This window comes from Quercus suber, unplaced genomic scaffold (genome assembly GCF_002906115.3).
Source record: "Quercus suber isolate HL8 unplaced genomic scaffold, Cork oak 2.0 scaffold_753, whole genome shotgun sequence".
Taxonomy (NCBI): Eukaryota; Viridiplantae; Streptophyta; class Magnoliopsida; order Fagales; family Fagaceae; genus Quercus; species Quercus suber.
In genome coordinates, this window is record NW_027070189.1 from 236,720 (window position 1) to 261,700 (window position 24,981).

The 24,981-nt window shown below is 36.5% G+C and overlaps 1 protein-coding gene and 1 pseudogene across 2 annotated transcripts; one reads left to right on the forward strand and one right to left on the reverse strand.

Moving 5' to 3' along the window:
- Positions 1-478: 478 nt before the first annotated feature.
- On the forward strand, positions 479-2,200 carry LOC112027063 (ent-kaur-16-ene synthase, chloroplastic). Of its 2 annotated transcripts, none has more exons than XM_065766872.1 (4): positions 479-602; positions 1,453-1,505; positions 1,601-1,886; positions 1,959-2,200. In XM_065766872.1, the coding sequence occupies exons 1-4, from the start codon at positions 545-547 to the stop codon at positions 2,183-2,185; spliced, it is 624 nt and encodes a 207-aa protein (XP_065622944.1). In that variant the 5' UTR covers positions 479-544; the 3' UTR covers positions 2,186-2,200. The 2 variants fall into 2 exon arrangements, with proteins under 2 accessions (XP_065622944.1, XP_065622945.1); XM_065766873.1 differs by having other exon boundaries at positions 479-593; positions 1,450-1,505.
- A 14,714-nt stretch (positions 2,201-16,914) lies between these two features.
- Positions 16,915-21,723, reverse strand: LOC112027068 (cytochrome P450 714C2-like; annotated as a pseudogene).
- Between the last annotated feature and the right edge of the window lie 3,258 nt (positions 21,724-24,981).

Below are 24,981 nucleotides of genomic sequence, written 5' to 3' on the forward strand. Positions count from 1 at the left end.
TAACTCACAATTTCACTTTGTTCAACGTTTCATCTACTTCCACCATTTCTATTCCATCTTAATTTTTATATAAATTTCTTAGTATTTCATTTCCACCCCTTTCCTCTATTCCTTCCAAGTTGTCCACAACAAAAGAGGTCAATTCTCTCTCTCTCTCTCTCTCTCTCTCTCTCCAATTTTGTTTCTCTATCGGTGGAATTTTTTATTTTATTTTTTTGTTTCAACCACTTATATTTAGGATTTCAGTTGTAAGATATCTAATAATGAAACTATCACTAGAATTAAGATCTCATTCAAAGAGAACAACCATCTAATTAATATATATATATATATATATACATATATAGTTTTCAAACTTTTGTTGTGTTGCTGCCTTTACTTCACCGTATCGGTCTGCCTTTGATTCCTGGGTCCCACTTCACATCTATGTCATGTTTATGTATACTGTGACTATTTGTACCTGACTGTATGAGTCTCTGACTTTGTAGCTTTAGTAAGTACTAAGTACAACAAATACTTTCCTCATTCTGGCACAAGTACAACCATGTCTCTCTCTCACTCCAGCAGGCCTTGGTGTTCTCTTTACTCTACTTCTACTTCAGGTACCATCTCTTTCTCTCTCTCGATTTATTGTTTTTGGCGGGTTGCATTGTTTTGGGTTTTTCGTTTTATGTTAAATCCTTGCTATCTCCTATCTGAATGAATTTTTGTGGATCCTTGTCTTTAAGTTTCATTCAATGTTTATTTTTGGAACTGGGTTTCTTGTTTGCATGTTGAATCTTCTTGACAAGTGATGCTTTTAGAGATTGAAGCGAACTAGTGTATGCTTTAAGAGCTACTTTTTCAGAGAGAGAGAGAGAGAGTTTTATGGGTTGGTATAATATCCAGGAGTTTATTTATGTCATGGATTTCTTGTCTCCTTTTTTAGTAACTTTGCACCTTGTATCCTCTTGTATTCTCCATACAAGAAAAAGATTGAACAAGACTTTCAGAAAATATGGATAGCTCCAATTTCTGGACAATGTGGACAAAAGTCATTTAAGATGGTTTGATGTCTGCGTTATGAGGGATAAAATAAAATTAACTGGAAAGAGCTACATGGTGAAGAGGGTGGATGTAAAGAGCATTGGTTGAGACTCTGCAAAACTATAATTTTTATTCTATCCAAAGTCACACTCTCTGTTCTTCCTTAATTGACTTGCTTTGATATGAAAAAAAAAGTGGTAGAGTAGTGATTGTGCATCTGACCTCAAACAAGAGGGACTGTAACATCTAGAAGATTCAATTTCACTGTAAAATCACCAGAGAATGAAATTTGTAACTATGAAGTAAAAACTGAATCAATTCTTTTTATTTATTTATTTTTTCTATTTAGTTCTCTTAATTTATAACTTAGATCTGTCTTTACTATACCTTCTTTAATCTCTAGTGGGGTATTGTGTTCTCAAACAGTTAGTTTGGTTCCTGGATCAATTGAAGCTAGAAAAGCCAGGAAGCCAGCTTTGGTATGAGAACCCTTCATTCAGTTTAATTACTTTTTTGTATTCTTGTATATCAGTCAATTATATTCACGAAAATTTATTTTTATATATTTATGCAGTTCATCGAGGGGACTAAACAAAGAATTAAAACAATGTTTGATAAGGTTGAACTATCTGTTTCCTCGTATGATACTGCCTGGGTGGCAATGGTCCCTTGCCCAAATACCCCACAAGCCCCCTTTTTCCCTCAGTGTGTGAATTGGTTGTTGGATAATCAACTCCATGATGGTTCGTGGGGTCTTCCTAATCGCGATCCCTTTTTAGTTAAAGATGCTCTCTTATCTACCTTAGCATGTATCCTTCCACTAAAGCAATGGGGTGTTGGCGAAGAGCAAATGAACAAGGGTATTTCTGCTGTTCTTCTTGCTAAATCTTGTTAATCGAGTTCCAATAGATAGATTTTCTCTCTTTTTGCAGGCCTTTTCTTTATTGAGTCAAATATAGCTGCAGCTACTGATGAGAAGCAAGTTTCTCCTATTGGATTTGACATAACATTTCCTTCTCTAATTGAGTATGCCAAAAATTTGGATATGAGTATCCCTCTAGGGGCAACAAATTTAGATGCTTTGATCCAAAAGAGAGAGTTAGAGCTTGAAAGGTACACTTCTAATTCAGTTTTGGTTTTTGTTCAGCTTTATCGTTAAGTAAACTAGCTAAATTTCCAATAGAGACATTCATGATTCATATCCCCAAACTATCAATATATAAAATTTTTTTGAATAAATTTCATTGTAAAAATTGTAATCTTTAGTTATTTTATAGACAAAATAGAAATCACCTCTATATATGTGCGTGTGTGTGTGTGGGTTCACAAATTGAAAATTGTATGATATAGTGGTTAATATAGATAAGCATGTTTCATGCCTACTAAAAAAAATTGCATATATCCTTCAATTATTGTTTCTCATATAAATCGTAGAAAAATTATATTAAAACACACAACACATATATATATTACATGTGACTGAAAGGAGTTAGGAATTTAAAGGACTGAGATTTATTTTAGTAAATGCACGACTATTTAATTTTTTTATGGCTCTTGTGTCAATTGTTGTCAAAGCAACTAATAATGAGTAAGAATGTCATATTCTAAATTTATTATTATCATTCCAACTAAAAATTATCTCTTATATAGAATTTATAAAAATAATCATATAAATTCATTTGATATAAATAATTAATGATATAAGTATTTACTCTATTGTCTAATTCAATGAACTAATACTTTGATATACATGCAAACTTTGTTGATTTAGAACCCTAAATAAAGAGAACTTCAAGGAATGCTCCATATAAAACAATCTCATACTCTTTAACATGAGGTCTCTGCTTTTATATATATATATATATATAATGATTTGCTTTTGGGACAAATCTGGTGTGATGTGATCAGAGGCACCAGTGTCAGTCAACCAATCCTGATTCTGATTAGCACCAGAAGTTGCAGCCATTGATCTTGCAGCCATGGAAGCAAGCTTAGCTGGAGCATGTCTACCTTGATAAGTAAAATTCATTCTGTGGTAACAATCCAAAGCAGAATGGCCATTCTTGCCACAAATCTGACATGCAACTCTCTGTCCTTGATGGAAGGAAGGCTTGTTCTGTGGATTGATGAATTGAGGTTCCACTGGATTGTTATGGTTCTGAAATTGACCACTACCACTACCAGGAAACTGAAATTGATTGTGGTAAAATTGACCACCACCAGACAATTGATTTCCACCTCCTTCCATTGCCACGGCCTCTGTTATTCCCAGCCTTGCCTCTTCCTTTTGCAAAATTTTGATTGAATTGATTGGCTGCCATAGCAAATGATGTAGAATCTCTAAGAACAGCATGATTCGACCTTTTCTTGATTGATCTCTCTTCAGCATTTAGGAGTGTATTCAACTCTTCAATAGTAATAATATCATTTCTGGTTCTAATCGCAGAACAAAATGCATCAAATTCTGAAGGCAGAGCTTCAAGTGCTAGATGGATTAGCTCTTCTTCATCAACACAAACTGCTACAGCTCCAAGTTTATCTCTAACCTCCTTGATTCGTTGAAAGAAAGAATCCATTGACTCTGAGCCCTTTCTAATACTCATTAACTCATCCCTCAAACTGAGCACGTGAGATCGTGATACTGATGCAAACCTTTTCTCAAGCACCTTCCAGACACCTCTCCCAGATTTCTGACCCACAGTAAGAGCCAAGACTGATGGAGAAAGAGTTGAATTAAGAAAGGTGAATAAGGCTTGCTCACGACTCTTCCATTGAAAATACTCTGGATTAGCCACAGTTGTAAAATTACCTGAGCTATCCTTGAGGAATGGATCCGGAGCTTGATCATCATCATTGATGAAATTAATCATCGAATATGCTACCAAGATCACTTCAATCTGGTGTTTCCACACCATATAGTTGTTGTAATCAAGCTTCACAGTAGCCATACTTGCCATATTTGACAGTAGTAGCAACGAAGGATTGACACCATGAGTGATCGAAGAACTCGTGGTTGATCCTGTTGTTGCAGAGGATGAAGACGATGAAGAATTTGCAGAAGACGCCATTGTTGGCTCTGATACCATGAAAGAGACTCTGATATTATGAGAGAGCTCTGATATCTGTTAGAGAGAAAATCTAGAAGAAGAGGAAATAGAAAAACTGAATTCAATATATCAAATAGATTACATCAGATTCCCTATTATATAGGGACCTTAATCATAACAGATTTGTAACTAACTACTCTAACAGAATTCATACACGTGGCCCTTATTATAACTAATCCTATATTTAACTAGTGATGCTAAACTACATACAGAATTACAATAACAGCTGCAAGACTACAAGTCGTTTTAAGCTTCTATATTAATAGAATCAGTATCCTTCTTTACATCCCCCCTCAAACGAAGGGGAGAAGAACCCATGAGTTTGTAGGACAAAGCATGAAACCGAGGAGAGGGCAAGCCTTTAGTGAATATATCAGCCAGTTGATCCAAGGTTGAAATGTACTTGATAATCATATCTCTATTCAACACCTTCTCTCGAACAAAGTGATAGTCAACCTCTATATGTTTAGTTCTAGCATGAAAGATAGGATTTGAGGCCAAAGCAAGAGCTGAAACATTGTCACACCATAAAATAGGAGGGTGATGCAAATAAACTCCTAAGTCCTTGAGGAGCATACGCAACCAATATAACTCAGCTGTAGTTTGAGCTAGAGATCTGTATTCAGCTTCTGTAGATGACCGAGACACAACAGCCTGCTTCTTAGCAGACCAGGTGATAGGAGAGTTGCCCAAGAAAACAATCATGCCAGTAATGGACCTTCTATCAACAGGATCCCCTGCCCAATCAGCATCACAATAGGCTGAAAGGGTGAGGGAACTAGGCCTAAAATAAATCCCCCTATGCAATGTACCCATCAAGTACCTCAAAATCCTTTTAGCAGCAACAAGATGGAGTTGAGAAGGCTTGCTCATAAACTGACAGGCCTTCTGGACAGCATAACTCAAGTCTGGCCTAGTGAATGTCAAGTATTGCAAAGCACCAACAAGACTTCTATAGGCTGTTGGATCAGAAAGAAGAGGACTAACAGCAAGAGCATGAGATTGAGGAGAAGCACACGGATTAGAACATGGTTTACAGTCCATCATATGAAATTTGGACAACAAATCTTTAGCATATTTGGACTGATGTACAAATATACCATCACCACAGTACTCAATCTGCAAGCCCAGAAAATAGTGTAAAGGACCTAAATCCTTAAGAGCAAATGAAGCTCCAAGTTGAGAAATAATATCAGCAACAAGGACCTTATCACTACCAGTAATAATGATGTCATCCACATACAAAAGTAAGTAAACAACTTGCTTGGAATGAATGAGAATGAACAAATTACTGTCTGCACAGGAAGCATGAAACCCCAGATGGAATAGCTGAGTTGTAAAGCTGTCAAACCAAGCCCTAGGAGCTTGTTTCAGGCCATAGATTGCTTTGTGCAATAGACAAACATGATTAGGATTGGAGATATCCTTGTAACCAGGGGGCTGGCTCATATAAACCTCCTCTTGCAACACCCCATGAAGAAAAGCATTAGAGACATCTAACTGCCTTAGAGACCAACCAAACTGAACAGCCAAAGCTAGAATAATCCTCACAGTTGTAGGCTTCACCACTGGACTAAAAGTTTCAGCATAGTCTAGACCATATTGTTGTAAGTAACCCTTAGCAACAAGTCTAGCCTTGAATCTAGCAATAGAACCATCACTATTCTTCTTAACCTTGTACACCCATTTACATCCCACAACATTTTTATTAGGTGGCAAAGGAACCAAGGACCAAGTATGTTGCTGCTGCAAACTAGTAAACTCAGCATCCATGGCTTGAACCCAATGAGAAAACTTAGAAGCAACAGAATAGGAAGGAGGCTCAGTGCAACTGTAATCAGTCTGAACAGTGAACACCTTAGGCTTAGAAATACCATTCTTGGACCTGGTAAGCATAGGATGGGCATTTGTGGACACAGGGGCAGGTGTAGGAACAGAAATAGAAAGGCTAGGAACAGCAGTGGAGACAGATAGACTAGATTCAAGGGAAACAGGACAAGAATTGGAAGAAGGAGCAGAAGAAGAATGCTCAGACCAAGCAGGAGACTCAGCTGAACCAGAAGTAGAAGAAGAAATAGGACTGAACTGGGAAATGGCAAAGGAAGACAAAGGAGGAAAAGAAAGCCACACATCAGAGGACAAAGGAGTAGGGGAAGAGGAAGGTGGCTCATCTTTAGAAACAAGAAGACTAGGAAAAACAGACTCATCAAAGACACAATGACATGAAATGTAAATTTTGCTAGTAGCAACATCCAAGCAAATATATCCTTTGTACTGAGGAGGATAACCAAGAAAAATACATTGCTTAGATTTAGGATCAAACTTATGAGATGCATAGGGTCTCAACAAAGGATAACAAGCACAACCAAAAGTTCTTAAAGCATGAAGGGGTGGCGTGTGACCATACAGTTTCTCCCAAGGAGAAACAAATTTCAAAACAGAAGAAGGAAGTCTATTCAATAGGTACACAGCAGTAACAAAAGCATAAGACCAATAAGATTGAGAGAGATTGGAATGATGAAGCATGGATAAAGCACTCTCCACAATTTGTCTGTGTTTCCTCTCAGCAACACCATTCTGTTGAGGAGAGTAAGGACAAGAAAATTGATGGAGAATACCATGTTCTAAGCAAAAGGACTTAAATTTGGCATTAACAAACTCACCCCCACCATCTGATCTTAGTGTTTTGATTTTGGCATTAAATTGAGTTGCAACCAATGAATTGAAATGGAGAAAGACTTGAAATACATCAGACTTTCTTTGCAACAAGAATAACCAAGTAAAACGAGTAAAATCATCAACAAAGATCACATAAAATCTATGATCAAAAACAGAATTCACAGGAGCAGGGCCCCATACATCAGAGTGCACTAATTGGAAAGGATATTCAGTATTTGATACATGAGTAGGAAAAGGAATCTTGTGCATTTTAGCACTTATACAAGAAGGACACTTAGAACAAATGTCACTAACACAGGACACTTTGACTGAAGGAAAGAAAGACATAGCTGAAAGTAAAACTTTAGCACAAGGATGACCAAGCCTATTATGCCAGAGTAAAGATTGTGGAGACATGGCAGCAAAACCACTAGACTTTGGAAGAGAAGGAGCTGAGGAAGACAGAGTGGAAGAGGGTATAGGATAAACCCCATCCTTACTCAGCCCTCTGTAAAGAACTTTCCCCGTAGGTAAATCCAGAATTAAGAACTGGTATGCATCAAAATAAAAAAATGCATTATTTTGGAGGCATAGTTTGTGAACAGATAGTAAGTTTGAAGCAATACTAGGAACTCTAAGAATATTGTTTAAACAGAAGTTATGAGAGGAAGTGATGAGCTTACCATTGCCAATGTGTGTCACTGGTAAATCTTGCCCATTGCCAACTGTTACAGACTCACCAGTTGCAGGTTGTTGAGCAAGAGAAAGTTGGGACAAATCTGGTGTGATGTGATCAGAGGCACCAGTGTCAGTCAACCAATCCTGATTCTGATTAGCACCAGAAGTTGCAGCCATTGATCTTGCAGCCATGGAAGCAAGCTTAGCTGGAGCATGTCTACCTTGATAAGTAAAATTCATTCTATGGTAACAATCCAAAGCAGAATGACCATTCTTGCCACAAATCTGACATGCAACTCTCTGTCCTTGATGGAAGGAAGACTTGTTCTGTGGATTGATGAATTGAGGTTCCACTGGATTGTTATGATTCTGAAATTGACCACTACCACTGCCAGGAAACTGAAATTGATTGTGGTAGAATTGACCACCACCAGAGAATTGATTTCCACCACCTCTTCCATTGCCACGACCTCTGTTATTCCCAGCCTTGCCTCTTCCTTTTGCAAAATTTTGATTGAATTGATTTGCTGCCATAGCAAATGATGTAGAATCTCTAAGAACAGCATGATTCGACCTTTTCTTAATTGATCTCTCTTCAGCATTTAGGAGTGTATTCAACTCTTCAATCGTAATAATATCATTTCTGGTTCTAATCGCAGAACAAAATGCATCAAATTCTGAAGGCAGAGCTTCAAGTGCTAGATGAATTAGCTCTTCTTCATCAACACAAACTGCTACAGCTCCAAGTTTATCTCTAACCTCCTTGATTCGTTGAAAGAAAGAATCCATTGACTCTGAGCCCTTTCTAATACTCATTAACTCATCCCTCAAACTGAGCACGTGAGATCGTGATACTGATGCAAACCTTTTCTCAAGCACCTTCCAAACACCTCTCCCAGATTTCTGACCCACAGTAAGAGCCAAGACTGATGGAGAAAGAGTTGAATTAAGAAAGGTGAATAAGGCTTGCTCACGACTCTTCCATTGAAAATACTCTGGATTAGCCACAGTTGTAAAATTACCTGAGCTATCCTTGAGAAATGGATCCGGAGCTTGATCATCATCATTGATGAAGTTAATCATCGAATATGCTACCAAGATCACTTCAATCTGGTGTTTCCACACCATATAGTTGTTGTAATCAAGCTTCACAGTAGCCATACTTGCCATATTTGACAGTAGTAGCAACGAAGGATTGACACCATGAGTGATCGAAGAACTCGTGGTTGATCCTGTTGTTGCAGAGGATGAAGACGATGAAGAATTTGCAGAAGACGCCATTGTTGGCTCTGATACCATGAAAGAGACTCTGATATTATGAGAGAGCTCTGATATCTGTTAGAGAGAAAATCTAGAAGAAGAGGAAATAGAAAAACTGAATTCAATATATCAAATAGATTACATCAGATTCCCTATTATATAGGGACCTTAATCATAACAGATTTGTAACTAACTACTCTAACAGAATTCATACACGTGGCCCTTATTATAACTAATCCTATATTTAACTAGTGATGCTAAACTACATACAGAATTACAATAACAGCTGCAAGACTACAAGTCGTTTTAAGCTTCTATATTAATAGAATCAGTATCCTTCTTTACATCCCCCCTCAAACGAAGGGGAGAAGAACCCATGAGTTTGTAGGACAAAGCATGAAACCGAGGAGAGGGCAAGCCTTTAGTGAATATATCAGCCAGTTGATCCAAGGTTGAAATGTACTTGATAATCATATCTCTATTCAACACCTTCTCTCGAACAAAGTGATAGTCAACCTCTATATGTTTAGTTCTAGCATGAAAGATAGGATTTGAGGCCAAAGCAAGAGCTGAAACATTGTCACACCATAAAATAGGAGGGTGATGCAAATAAACTCCTAAGTCCTTGAGGAGCATACGCAACCAATATAACTCAGCTGTAGTTTGAGCTAGAGATCTGTATTCAGCTTCTGTAGATGACCGAGACACAACAGCCTGCTTCTTAGCAGACCAGGTGATAGGAGAGTTGCCCAAGAAAACAATCATGCCAGTAATGGACCTTCTATCAACAGGATCCCCTGCCCAATCAGCATCACAATAGGCTGAAAGGGTGAGGGAACTAGGCCTAAAATAAATCCCCCTATGCAATGTACCCATCAAGTACCTCAAAATCCTTTTAGCAGCAACAAGATGGAGTTGAGAAGGCTTGCTCATAAACTGACAGGCCTTCTGGACAGCATAACTCAAGTCTGGCCTAGTGAATGTCAAGTATTGCAAAGCACCAACAAGACTTCTATAGGCTGTTGGATCAGAAAGAAGAGGACTAACAGCAAGAGCATGAGATTGAGGAGAAGCACACGGATTAGAACATGGTTTACAGTCCATCATATGAAATTTGGACAACAAATCTTTAGCATATTTGGACTGATGTACAAATATACCATCACCACAGTACTCAATCTGCAAGCCCAGAAAATAGTGTAAAGGACCTAAATCCTTAAGAGCAAATGAAGCTCCAAGTTGAGAAATAATATCAGCAACAAGGACCTTATCACTACCAGTAATAATGATGTCATCCACATACAAAAGTAAGTAAACAACTTGCTTGGAATGAATGAGAATGAACAAATTACTGTCTGCACAGGAAGCATGAAACCCCAGATGGAATAGCTGAGTTGTAAAGCTGTCAAACCAAGCCCTAGGAGCTTGTTTCAGGCCATAGATTGCTTTGTGCAATAGACAAACATGATTAGGATTGGAGATATCCTTGTAACCAGGGGGCTGGCTCATATAAACCTCCTCTTGCAACACCCCATGAAGAAAAGCATTAGAGACATCTAACTGCCTTAGAGACCAACCAAACTGAACAGCCAAAGCTAGAATAATCCTCACAGTTGTAGGCTTCACCACTGGACTAAAAGTTTCAGCATAGTCTAGACCATATTGTTGTAAGTAACCCTTAGCAACAAGTCTAGCCTTGAATCTAGCAATAGAACCATCACTATTCTTCTTAACCTTGTACACCCATTTACATCCCACAACATTTTTATTAGGTGGCAAAGGAACCAAGGACCAAGTATGTTGCTGCTGCAAACTAGTAAACTCAGCATCCATGGCTTGAACCCAATGAGAAAACTTAGAAGCAACAGAATAGGAAGGAGGCTCAGTGCAACTGTAATCAGTCTGAACAGTGAACACCTTAGGCTTAGAAATACCATTCTTGGACCTGGTAAGCATAGGATGGGCATTTGTGGACACAGGGGCAGGTGTAGGAACAGAAATAGAAAGGCTAGGAACAGCAGTGGAGACAGATAGACTAGATTCAAGGGAAACAGGACAAGAATTGGAAGAAGGAGCAGAAGAAGAATGCTCAGACCAAGCAGGAGACTCAGCTGAACCAGAAGTAGAAGAAGAAATAGGACTGAACTGGGAAATGGCAAAGGAAGACAAAGGAGGAAAAGAAAGCCACACATCAGAGGACAAAGGAGTAGGGGAAGAGGAAGGTGGCTCATCTTTAGAAACAAGAAGACTAGGAAAAACAGACTCATCAAAGACACAATGACATGAAATGTAAATTTTGCTAGTAGCAACATCCAAGCAAATATATCCTTTGTACTGAGGAGGATAACCAAGAAAAATACATTGCTTAGATTTAGGATCAAACTTATGAGATGCATAGGGTCTCAACAAAGGATAACAAGCACAACCAAAAGTTCTTAAAGCATGAAGGGGTGGCGTGTGACCATACAGTTTCTCCCAAGGAGAAACAAATTTCAAAACAGAAGAAGGAAGTCTATTCAATAGGTACACAGCAGTAACAAAAGCATAAGACCAATAAGATTGAGAGAGATTGGAATGATGAAGCATGGATAAAGCACTCTCCACAATTTGTCTGTGTTTCCTCTCAGCAACACCATTCTGTTGAGGAGAGTAAGGACAAGAAAATTGATGGAGAATACCATGTTCTAAGCAAAAGGACTTAAATTTGGCATTAACAAACTCACCCCCACCATCTGATCTTAGTGTTTTGATTTTGGCATTAAATTGAGTTGCAACCAATGAATTGAAATGGAGAAAGACTTGAAATACATCAGACTTTCTTTGCAACAAGAATAACCAAGTAAAACGAGTAAAATCATCAACAAAGATCACATAAAATCTATGATCAAGAACAGAATTCACAGGAGCAGGGCCCCATACATCAGAGTGCACTAATTGGAAAGGATATTCAGTATTTGATACATGAGTAGGAAAAGGAATCTTGTGCATTTTAGCACTTATACAAGAAGGACACTTAGAACAAATGTCACTAACACAGGACACTTTGACTGAAGGAAAGAAAGACATAGCTGAAAGTAAAACTTTAGCACAAGGATGACCAAGCCTATTATGCCAGAGTAAAGATTGTGGAGACATGGCAGCAAAACCACTAGACTTTGGAAGAGAAGGAGCTGAGGAAGACAGAGTGGAAGAGGGTATAGGATAAACCCCATCCTTACTCAGCCCTCTGTAAAGAACTTTCCCCGTAGGTAAATCCAGAATTAAGAACTGGTATGCATCAAAATAAAAAAATGCATTATTTTGGAGGCATAGTTTGTGAACAGATAGTAAGTTGGAAGCAATACTAGGAACTCTAAGAATATTGTTTAAACAGAAGTTATGAGAGGAAGTGATGAGCTTACCATTGCCAATGTGTGTCACTGGTAAATCTTGCCCATTGCCAACTGTTACAGACTCACCAGTTGCAGGTTGTTGAGCAAGAGAAAGTTGGGACAAATCTGGTGTGATGTGATCAGAGGCACCAGTGTCAGTCAACCAATCCTGATTCTGATTAGCACCAGAAGTTGCAGCCATTGATCTTGCAGCCATGGAAGCAAGCTTAGCTGGAGCATGTCTACCTTGATAAGTAAAATTCATTCTATGGTAACAATCCAAAGCAGAATGACCATTCTTGCCACAAATCTGACATGCAACTCTCTGTCCTTGATGGAAGGAAGACTTGTTCTGTGGATTGATGAATTGAGGTTCCACTGGATTGTTATGATTCTGAAATTGACCACTACCACTGCCAGGAAACTGAAATTGATTGTGGTAGAATTGACCACCACCAGAGAATTGATTTCCACCACCTCTTCCATTGCCACGACCTCTGTTATTCCCAGCCTTGCCTCTTCCTTTTGCAAAATTTTGATTGAATTGATTTGCTGCCATAGCAAATGATGTAGAATCTCTAAGAACAGCATGATTCGACCTTTTCTTAATTGATCTCTCTTCAGCATTTAGGAGTGTATTCAACTCTTCAATCGTAATAATATCATTTCTGGTTCTAATCGCAGAACAAAATGCATCAAATTCTGAAGGCAGAGCTTCAAGTGCTAGATGGATTAGCTCTTCTTCATCAACACAAACTGCTACAGCTCCAAGTTTATCTCTAACCTCCTTGATTCGTTGAAAGAAAGAATCCATTGACTCTGAGCCCTTTCTAATACTCATTAACTCATCCCTCAAACTGAGCACGTGAGATCGTGATACTGATGCAAACCTTTTCTCAAGCACCTTCCAAACACCTCTCCCAGATTTCTGACCCACAGTAAGAGCCAAGACTGATGGAGAAAGAGTTGAATTAAGAAAGGTGAATAAGGCTTGCTCACGACTCTTCCATTGAAAATACTCTGGATTAGCCACAGTTGTAAAATTACCTGAGCTATCCTTGAGGAATGGATCCGGAGCTTGATCATCATCATTGATGAAATTAATCATCGAATATGCTACCAAGATCACTTCAATCTGGTGTTTCCACACCATATAGTTGTTGTAATCAAGCTTCACAGTAGCCATACTTGCCATATTTGACAGTAGTAGCAACGAAGGATTGACACCATGAGTGATCGAAGAACTCGTGGTTGATCCTGTTGTTGCAGAGGATGAAGACGATGAAGAATTTGCAGAAGACGCCATTGTTGGCTCTGATACCATGAAAGAGACTCTGATATTATGAGAGAGCTCTGATATCCTTTAGAGAGAAAATCTAGAAGAAGGAGAAATAGAAAAACTGAATTTTATTATATCAAATAGATTACATCAGATCCCCTATTATATAGGGTCCTTAATCCTAACTGATTTGGAACTAACTACTCTAACAGAATACATACACGTGGACATTATTATAACTAATCCTATATTTAAACCAGTGATGCTAAACTACATACAGAATTACAATAACACTGCAAGACTACAAAAGACTACAAGTCGTTTAAGCTTCTATATTAATAGAATCACCATCCTTCTTTACAGTAACTACTTAATCACACCAAAACTTTTTTTTTTGTTATATTTTAGTATTTATCACTAATCGAATAATGGGTACATTTTGTCCTATGTTGAGAACCTAAGTTTTGTACTGGCTTGCTAGCGTCAAAGAGAGGCAGAATGTTGAGCCTCCTCCGACTCTTAACTTTTGCTGTATCTTATATTTTGTAGGATCATGCATAAGACATCCCTAAGATAAACAAAAACTATTGATCTATATAAATAACATTATTATTTGAATATTAGTATCTGCTCATTTCAAAGAGGGGATCCAAAAAAAACGTCACTAGCCCTATGGTTAGTAAGTTTGTTAATGCAGGTATGACTCAAGTCGAAACTTTAGTAAACCCCAATGTCTTGTGTTGACAGTGGACACACACCAGCCTGTTAGGCGGGATGGTGTACCCCTAAGCCATAAGGCCTGTGGAAGTTGGACTTGGAGACTCCCGTTCGAGTACAAGTCCCCACTTAATAAGTCCACTATTAAATGTTATATTGTATTACATATGTTACTCATGTGACTTCCTGTATATGTATTCATACTGAGTACTCGAGCTCCCTGCTCTTGCTAGCAATTACAGACTCTTGTCTTGTGCCTTCAATGTTACTTGTTGCTGCAAGTCGATCACAAACCAATTTCTTGGTCATTCCAAGGCTTCTTGACGATTTGACGTAATTTCTGTAGCTTCAACTTTTGATCATACGTATGGATACAAATTTGAAGAATTTTCTCATGAAATCTCTCTTTTCTACTCATAAAATGGAGTTAGGAAAAAAGGAAAAAAAAAAAAAAATTGTTTAGGCCTAGTATATCCTCTTTTCTTACACCAAACAGTTACAAATAAAATTGAAAAACAATTACATTGAACCTTTTAAACTTTTTTTTCATTGAACATATTATAATTTCTTTTACATAAAAAAAAAAAGCAAAAAAAAAAAAAAATGAAAAACAATAAATTCTATGATAAGAAAGTTGAATAAGGACCAGTTCTATACAACAATTGTCTCTTTTGTTCTTTAGATACAATATGATATAAAGCTATGGTATTTGCTCCATGAAAATTGCATTTTATCATTAGACTAAGACACCAATTGATTTTTCTTGTAGATGAAATTTAAACTAAAATCCCTTATTCACAATTAAGAAATAATTTATTTTTCAATCCAAATGCAATAATTAATATATGGACTTAGTGTTTATCGCATGCACACACATTAAATTCAACTTGCAATTGATTGATAATATATTGGATAATATATGAATGTTAGCCAACATAGTCTAGAAGACCGGTTTCATTAGGCAAGGTGAGTGCCTAACACCATCACTTCTTGTAACATAACCACCAAGCTTAAATCAAGGGTTCAAGTACTTATCCAAGTAATTGTCAATCTCTATATTGTAATTAGGAAACAAAGCCATGTTCTTTATCTTAAATTGTATCTAGGACCAAAGCTATATAATTTCCATTGATCAATGTGCATTGATTCTCAAATCAATAAAATAATAAAATTTTCAGTTATGGCTTTCTTATTTATTTTGACAATTAAATAAGTAACGACTCCATTGTGAAACCTTTAATCTAAAGGGAAAAATATAATCAGTCGAATCTCCACTTTGAGAGACAATAGGGTTTGGCCCAATTCCAAAACAGGTTGGGGCGCGTCTCTCATAATCTGGTCTTGAATGGAGCTATCAAGGAGAGATAGTCTTCTCAATCTGCATGGATTCTTTTGCCACATCAATCATATCTGGCCTTGCTTGATGTTTGCCTATGGTACAGGCCAGTGCTAGAAAATCTTTTAATTGTCGTGCTTTTTCTTTGCTCGCTCCCTTTACTAAAATTTTTGAGTAAAATTTTTTACCGAACTAATCATTTTGAATGTGAGCTTTCCCATTTTCAATTATTGAGAAAAATTTTGTTTCCCATTCTGCATTGTCAAGCTTCTTCCCAGTTAGGAAAACAAGTAAAAGCACACAAAGCAATAGATGTCATTTTTTTTTTTCCTTTCTGTGATAGAACAAGATATAGTTAGGGTCAAGGTAACCAAAAATCCCTTTCACATCGTCATTAGCATGCAATAGGTTAGGAGGAATTTCTTAGCCAAAACTCAAAAGCCAAAAAAGGGTCTCTCCCTACAAAATTTTTTATTTTTATTTTTTATTTTTATTCTCATTAAAATTGAGATTACTGAATGTCATTCGGTGCAATAGTTAATAGTTATGTAATACCAATTTTAAGTTTTGATATTAAAACTTGAAAGTTCACTTTGAATCAAAAAATTTATTAAATTTTATATTTTTATCCTTTTACATTTATTTTAACCTTAAATTTTCACCTTTAACCTTAACTTTTCACACTAAAATGGTAATTGCATAATGCCAACTATTGAACCATCCAAATCCCAAAATGCTTAGGGGCCCAAACCATTTCTACTTTGGCAAAAAGACTCATTTGGATATAGCAGAGATGGGAGTGGGACACAACGTAGCCCAAGAAATCACATTATGGGCCAAAAAAATTATCTTGCCAAGGGACAAAACTTGAAACCCATACAAAACAAGAAGAGTCCAGCAAAAATCTAGCCTTTAAAATAACACGGATGCCTCTTTTGCCACCAACAAAATAGCGTGTGCTTCATCCCTGTTTGCCAATCCTCTAACATGAGAGCTAGTCCAATAATGGCAAATGGGCATTTGAAAATGAGATGCTATAGGGTCTCTATCTCTATCTTGCATTGTGGACAGACGTCATCATGTACTCAAAACCTAGTAGAAACCCATACAAAACAAGAAGAGTCTAGCAAAAATCTAGTCTTTAAAGTAACATGGATGCTTCTTTTGTCACCAACAAAATAGCGTGTGCTTCATCCTTGTTTGCCAGTCCTCTAACATGAGAGCTGGTCTAATAATGGCAAATTGGCATTTGAAAATGAGATGCTCTAGGGTCTCTAGCTCTATCTTGCATTGTGGACAGACGTCATCATCTACTCAGAACTTGGTAGAAGAAAATGTATCTCATGTGCCAAATGCATACAAAACTTTTTGTCCCGGTAGAGAGGGTGGCTTTAGAAGAGAGAGTTGCTAGAAATTGCTTAGTATTACAAGATTAGACCATGACTACTATTTCTAAGATTCAAGCATCCCAATTACTGTTCATTATTGCTTCAAATATTTACGATCAGTAAAAAACAATATAACCAAGGAACTATAACAACTTCTCCAATTGCTATAGAGTAATGACACGAGATGTGTTCATCAAATGTGCCCTTACATAAATATAATACATATAGTCTACTCTCTCTCATCTTTTTATCTTCTTATTACCACCAAAGCCTTTCTCAAAGCTAGGAAATGTCAAGCTGTCCTCACACGGAGAGTAACTCCATGTTCAGGAACAATAACCAACCTAAATGCAGGGGAGTGTTGGTATGCCGGCGATAGTGAGAAGCAAAACTTGGATAGAATGAGAGATAAAATCACCTTCAGTTCTGTCATGGCAAAGTGTTGGCCAGCACAGACACGAGACCCTACTCCAAATGGCATATAAGCCTGGGGAGTCTTGCAAGCCCCAACAATCCCATGAGCAAATCTTTCCGGATTGAATTTGTGTGCATCAGGTCCCCACAAATCATAGTGCTGTTGCAATATTGGGATTGGAATCTGCATGTTTATGCCTTTTGAGATCATAATGTCTTTGAATGTTATGTCTTCCAGGGCCTCTCTGACCACAAAAGTCGCAGGTGGGTAAAGACGCAATGTCTCTTGGATAACCATTGTCAACTGCCATCAAATACAAGGTTAGTGAACCCATGTCAATGTATGGGTGTGTCAACTCTCACGTATTAATTTCTCAATGTTGAGTACATGGTTTCAGAATTTGTGAAGCATTGATGTTAATCGCTCCTTGAAATATTTGGTAACTAATGTGTTAAGTTCTTTATGTGTGAAATTAAATGGAAAAAAAAAATGTTTTCAACCTCAAAGGCATAACTATAGGAAGAATATTCAATCATGTTACTAGCCACTTGAAGTCACTTTTCCGACGAAACGTCAATGGGGTATGAAAATTCATTCCTGAACGTTTTTCCAGGCACCACCATCAATTCTAAGGAAATCTTGCATTTATAAGTGCATGTGATACCAATATATGTGCAGAAGCATTCTTCCAAATATATACTATATATATGCACAGAAGCACCATATAATACACTCCTATATGCATTCTTTTTCTCTCTTGTTTGCTGGGATATTCTGAATTAACATGCATCCATATGTAGTGGGAGTGTTTTCTTGGAAGATAATTTGATAAAATCAAGTACAGAAATAGCTAAAACTAATAGTACTATTATACAGTAACTAGAATAATAAATTTTAAAGAAAAATACATACCGTTTTCATGTTTCGAAGCATGTTGGCATCCGGTAGACTATCCCCAACTATTTCAAGCACCTCAGCACGAGCACGAGCTTGCCATTCAGGATGTGCAGCCAGCAACATCAAGCTCCATGAGGCTGTGATTGCAGTGGTCTCATAGCCAGCAAAGTATATGCTTTTGCAATTATCCACAATGAATTTGTCGCGAGAACTATCTGTTGATGGGCCATAATAGCCATTATTACTTTTGGCACCCTCAAGAATCATTTGTAAAAGATCCTCCTCATATGATGCTTCAGTGCGCTGTTTTACTACCTTTAATATCATTGAGTTGATCTCTTCTTCAAGTTTCCACATAGCTCTATTGTTTTTCCCCGGCAAGAATCTATAAATTATACATAACATCAAGTTTGAAATATTTAGGAACATTCATCCCTAGCAATATTATCTCTTTTTTTTCCCCATTATTTATAAAAGAATAGAAATACCCCTAGTTCTCTTATCTCATAAATCCTCACAGCCCGTAAAAGGCCAGGGTTGAATCTAAATCCTAAGGCCAGTGTTAAATCTAAATCTTACTCTTTTAAAGAGAAGTATCATTAGGCTATAAGAACACTAGTCAATTAAAGATGTTCACAGACAACAAACCAAAATTTGTCAATGTTATAGTTTTCTAGTCTTTGTTATTTAGATCAATGAATTCAAAATGTTACCATACCTAAAACCAGGAACTCCTATATTTCTCTTGGACATGATTCCTTGAAGAGCTTTGAGTTTTAAGAATATTTCTTCCCCTTGGGAATAGTTGCTTCCAAAACAGGCTCTTGATATTATACCTGCGGACAGGCTTCTGAAATCCTCAATGATTTCAATGTCTGCAATCCCTCCTTCATTTTCAATTCTACTTTCCCAACTTCTTAGCATTGAAATTGTTGAGTCCACCATTAGAATTACCATGCCCTTCAGAAGGAAATGCATATATTATTTGTACCAACATAAAAGTTTACAACAAAAAGCAAGCCTTGGTCTGTAGAGATTTATTAAATAATGGTATACTAGTTGTTAGTTTTAGACCTCTGAAAACATTGTGTTTAACCTAATTCAATATCCAAGTTGTTACTTAGGTCAATTATGTAAATTTAGGTTAAACATATATCAAACATATCATGCAGCAGAAAATCTAAATAATTAATATAAGATATGATAACTTGGAAAACTAATAAAACAATCCAATTTGAAGGTAAAAAAAAAAAAACCTGGGGAAACCAGTCCCAAGAGAACAATTCCCTATATTATATAGAAGTTTACAGTCAAGAATATAAATCTGTAGTAAACTTTACTATGATTATCAAATCTAACTCTAAAACCCTTAGACTTCTTTGACGTAGATCTGCTTTAACATGAACCTTCAATTCACGCTTTAGATCTCCAATATAGACCCCCAGTCTATGACTCCAAGATCACCCTTAAAAGTTTAGATCTGACACCTTTAATTACTAGTATTTAGCAACTTTAGATTTACCAGTTCTAAAAGTATGTAGATTGATTACTGATATTGATTTTGAAAGGAGTAGACATAGAACATTTTTTATCTCAAAAGAGAAGCTCCAAAGTCTCTTCAAAACATGCTTTAGAGTTTCCTTTATATTCTATGTGAATTAGATCTGAAACCCTAATCACTTACTGGGTTTAATGGGCTATTGGGCCGAAATTAAATTCTGCAAAAACACAGTTCGATCGGTCAAGCCTGTCATTTTTTGAATTCATGAACCTGCAGTTTGTTTGTTCTTGTATCCTGACTTACAGCATCTTGAGTATTGTTTAATCATATCTATGAACTAAGTTATTTATATCTAGACAAGTTTGTCCTCATGGTAGCAATTATTCTAAACTTTTTAGAATCTAAGTAGTGATTAATTAAATTTAAATTTTTAAAGCTTAATATGATGGGCCAGTGAAGTAACAACATTAAAACGCAATCTTCACTCAAACAATTGGGAAGCTGAAACAATATTGTGCTTTGGGAATGTTGCTGAGCATTGTCCAAAATGACATAATATTGTCAAAACTGGACCATTCCAAAAAAATAAAAATAAAAATAAAAATGACAAAACTTGTTCCAGGTTAGTTAGTTAAAAAAAAGGTAATAAAAGAATGGTTTCGGATTATGTCTTTCAAGAGGGTTACATTGCATATTATGACTTTATAAGTGAGATTTACCTTAACCTTATCAATGTACAATTCAGGAGCAATAATCTTCCTTTGATGGGCCCAAATTGGGCCATTTGACGACAGAATGCCTTGGCCCAGAAGTGGCCCACGATCTTTGGATAGATAAGAAGGTTTTCCAAGGCTCAAAGAAGTGCAAAGGCTGATTTTCTTCACCATCTCTGGATCTGTTATGCATAAAAGCTGTATGTTTCCAGACGAATATAAGAATATTGGTCCTGCCAACAATGCATACTAGCTAGGTGAGCAAGGTTGAAAAAGATAAATTTAAGATTTAGATTTAGTGCTGATATGCATATTTTATCATATGATCTTCAAGAGGTCCATAGTTAATATTCTAGGCATGTCTTGGACTAATTGCTAAAGATTACAAAATAGAGGACTCATTAAAAAAAAAAAAAAAATTAGAGGAAACTATTTGCTATGACAAAACATGCCATTGTTTCTTCCACTTGTTACAAGTAAAAATGTGCATTCATCATTTAAATGAAATCTACTATAATTCCCATTCCAAATCCCAATCCATGTCCAAAGTGTACCTATTGGAAAAGTGACAACTTTTTTTTTTCTTTTGAAACAGAAAAGTGCCAACTTTTATTATTAATTTATCTTCTGAACAATGCTTTTGTTAGAGAAATATAATAAAGATGCAAAAAAAAGAAGAACCATCTAATACAAATACAAGGTCATTGTCATAAAATATGGACTACAAAAGTTTATAACTCTAATTACAATTGGAATATTCTGACATCAAAAGTTGTCTAAAATCTGAGCTGCATCCTCTATGACTACTGCTATTGTCTACATATTTTAATTTTCAACTCCCTAAACTATATTTCATCCTACTTTGGTAGTTAGAGAGAGAGAGAGAAAAAGAAGAAGAAGAAAGGAAATGACAAGTGAAGTACCATATTCATTTCTCCACTGCTCTAAATGTGGGAAGAGAGTGGAAGGCCAGTAATGAGTAATAGCATCAGGGCGGTCATACTCATTTGTAGCAGTAGTTTTTGTGTTGAATGAACTTGGAGTTGAATTCTCTTCATTTCAGGGATGTTCCCAAAGAAGAAAGAAGGAGAAGGTCCCCTTATACCTTGCCTTTGAAGTTTTGCTCTGAGAAGTTTTGGTTTCAAAACCAAAAGGTTAAAGAGTTGCATTAACAACACTATAAACCCTCCTACAACCACTGATACAGTGATCTTCGCCATTAGAATTGGGTTTGCTTCCATGTTTCTGCTTCTTCTGCTTCTTTTCTCACTAGACTTCCATCAAAACTAGGACCCTTTAGATTCTCTGTGTAGTATTTTCATTCACGTGATGTATATTAGCCGGCCACATTTTCTATTTTTCTTTTGACCTTCAACATTTTCTAAGAGAATAGTAATTTTATATTGTGTTGGATTTTTAATTGATTTGACCAGTCCAATTGGGCTAACTGAGACATATAATATATTAGTATAAAACTATAAATTATACTTTTTTTTTTTTTTTAAGAATCATAAATTATGCCTTGTTATTGCAGGTTATATGGTCCCGTTTTTGGTTATGATAATGGTGATTGATTGATAAGTGCACCTACACTTTGTCCCTAAATATCTTTTTCAAGTGAGTTTTGGATAATAATAAGTTTTAGTTTTTCAAAAAAAAAAAAAATCCGGTTTTTATAATGCATGATTGATAAGATTCCTTGGCAGAAAAGAAGAAAGTAAATATGAAAGGGAGAGAGAAAGAGAAAGATGAAGTTGGAAGATGAGGGGACCCACCCTCCCAAGTAGAATTCTTCACCCAAAGCAAGGGAGGCCATGATAGTGACAACAAGAGTCTGAACAGGTTGATACACAGCAACGAAAACGGGGCCTCCTCTGTCAATGCACCATATTTGTACAGCGAAGGCTACGCCTGATGCTACCACTCCCTGCAAATGTTATTTCCACACAAACTTTTCTTTATTCATTTATTTTCCGTACCCACCACCCCTAACATTATTGCATAACCACTTATGTACTATACAACAACTAAAGCGAAGTTTAGAACATGTGTAAACAAACAAGCGTCCAGTCAATGTATATCTTTAAAATATATATTAACAAATTTGTTTTTGAAAAAATTAAGCTGTTAATAATTTTTTTTTTTAAATTATATATTATTGTGTGTCTTTAAGACACATGTTAGTAAAATCTAAACAAATAAAATTATCAATTATGTGTCCAATAAAACTTAGTGTGACATAACACAAACAGTTTACCTAATAAAAAAAGACATAACACAATCTGAAACTGGCTTCGCACATGAACAGAGTCACCCTTTTAACTCGGATTCCCCAAAAAAAAAAAAAAAAAAAAAAAGTCACCCTTTTAACTCAGGGGAACAAGACTTGACAGACCTTTTAACGAAGTCGACCCCAAAGTGTGGGGCTCCTCTTAGGTCTTGACTCTTGACAAGCCCTTTTCATGTGAAGAAGAAAATGGAACACGCCCACTTTCTCACATACAGCTCTCGTAGATGAACTTTGAGCATGTAAAAGATCAAAGCAGAGTTTATGTCGTTGAACTTACTTTAGGGTATGCATCACGCTCTAGTGCGTGAGAGTGGAATTTGTCATCAATTTAAAGATAGGCTTGGTTTTGGCTAAAGTTTGAGTTAGGCTGGCAATTCTAGCTTGATCACTTTCCCACAATAAGCAACAGCAACACAAGAAGATACTGAGGGGCATGTTTCTTTCGTCGGTCAGTTTGGATACTGTTTATTTTGTTAAAAATTAAAAATTAAAAACTAAAAATTAAAAATATTATAACAAAATAATTTTTAAATATATGAATAGTGTCGTAGGATTCATTTTTAATGAAAAAGTTGCTAAAAAAAGAAATTTGTAAGTCTCGTAAATAGTATCGTGACCCATTGTTATGCATTGCCCACCGCTTATTTGGCTTGTCAAAGAGGTAGTGGGTCCCGTGCACAGTGCATGAGACCCACTTATAGACAAAACCCATGTGAAAACACTGTTCTAAAAAAAAAAAAAAAAAAAAACAATGCAAACGTGAGACGCAAACTCTCTATTCAGATGCATACTAAATGAAACTTTGAAGTGTGCATTAGCATATTTCCTTTGTTTGTTTGTTTGTTTTTTTTTTTTCCTTGCAAAATAATTTGAGTACAAGTTTAGTTATAATTTTTATAAAAAATGAAGTTTTAATAAACTGTACTTGACATAAACCTTAAAAAAGTTAATTGAAATATGTTAAGTTAGGTGTCTCTAGGTACCCAATATACATAGTTGTATCTAGGAAAAAATTGAAAAACCAAACAAACATTTTTTTTAATAAAAAAAATAACCCAAACATGTACGCTTCTCACTTTTAGGAGATAGGTTAAGACACACTTTAAGACTTTAGCTGTTCAACATTACTACACACCCATTTTCACAAATTTCAACTTTTTATTTGTGGGATTGTGAGGGATTTGACTCAAAGTGATGGGTCATAAATCAGGAGTAGATAGAAAGTGTTTACTACTTAGAATCACACACATTAACAATAACATATTGTGAAATTGAGTGTTGAATGAGTGTAGGAGAATTTGTGTTGAGATCTCTCCCCACTTGTTATAAGAAGGAAAAGAGTAAACTTGAGTTATAGGGTCACCGACTGCATATAGGATAGTGAAGAGCTCTCCACCAGAGTGAAAAATCCAAGCCTATGGGTCTCTCTTAACAATCAGAGCAATAACCACAAACTGTATGAGACCGAAGAAACAAGTATAGGAGGTAACTGACAAGTGAGCGGTGTACTTCTTGAGGACTGGGGCTTGCAACACGAGCCACCCGGGCCATGACAAGTGAATGTTCAAAATGTGTGTAAAACACATATGAACGTTTAGACTCCTAAATAACAAATTACCAATTCAAGCTTATTATCAAACAATGTACAATGTATGTGCGGAATATGAAAATAAGCTAAAACAGAATTGATAGAACAATCTAAACCAAATAAAATCACAACAACAGCAGAAATTAAATAGCAAAGATTAAGAAAAGAGAGATGCAAACACAAAGACAACACAGTGATATGTCATCGAAGAGGAAACCGAAGCCCTCAGTGTAAAACCTCTCCACCGCCCTCCAAGCGGTTAATAATCCACTAGAGAATCAAGTTGGGATACATGAATAGCAGAAGACCCTTCAAGCCTAATCTACCCAGTGTACCTAAGCCCTCCAAGCTTCTAACTCCAATGAGGTTACGTCGAACCTTTGTGTTCTCTAGCTTATCAGATTTCGCTATAGTCCATAGTATCAACCAATATCAATTAGTCCCTTCCTAATGTACCTCTCAAGGATGTATCAGTGAAGAGGGTGAGAGTAGAGAAATTTGGAGAAATAAGGATGAAAATTGTGAATGAGTCAATCTTATTTTTCTCTAGGGTTTCTCTCTCAAAATTCTCTTTGGAAGCCCTCTACAATACGTGGATATAAAGGGTATTTATATTGGTGTGTGTTTGGAATGCGAAAGGTCTTATAGTGCTCCAGCTAGGGTGACTCTTTAGCTCTTCTGCATGCTTCACACGTGTGCCTCCTTTGGCGACTTGCTAGCTGCGAGATTCAGTCGTGAGGCCGTGTTGAGTTGCACA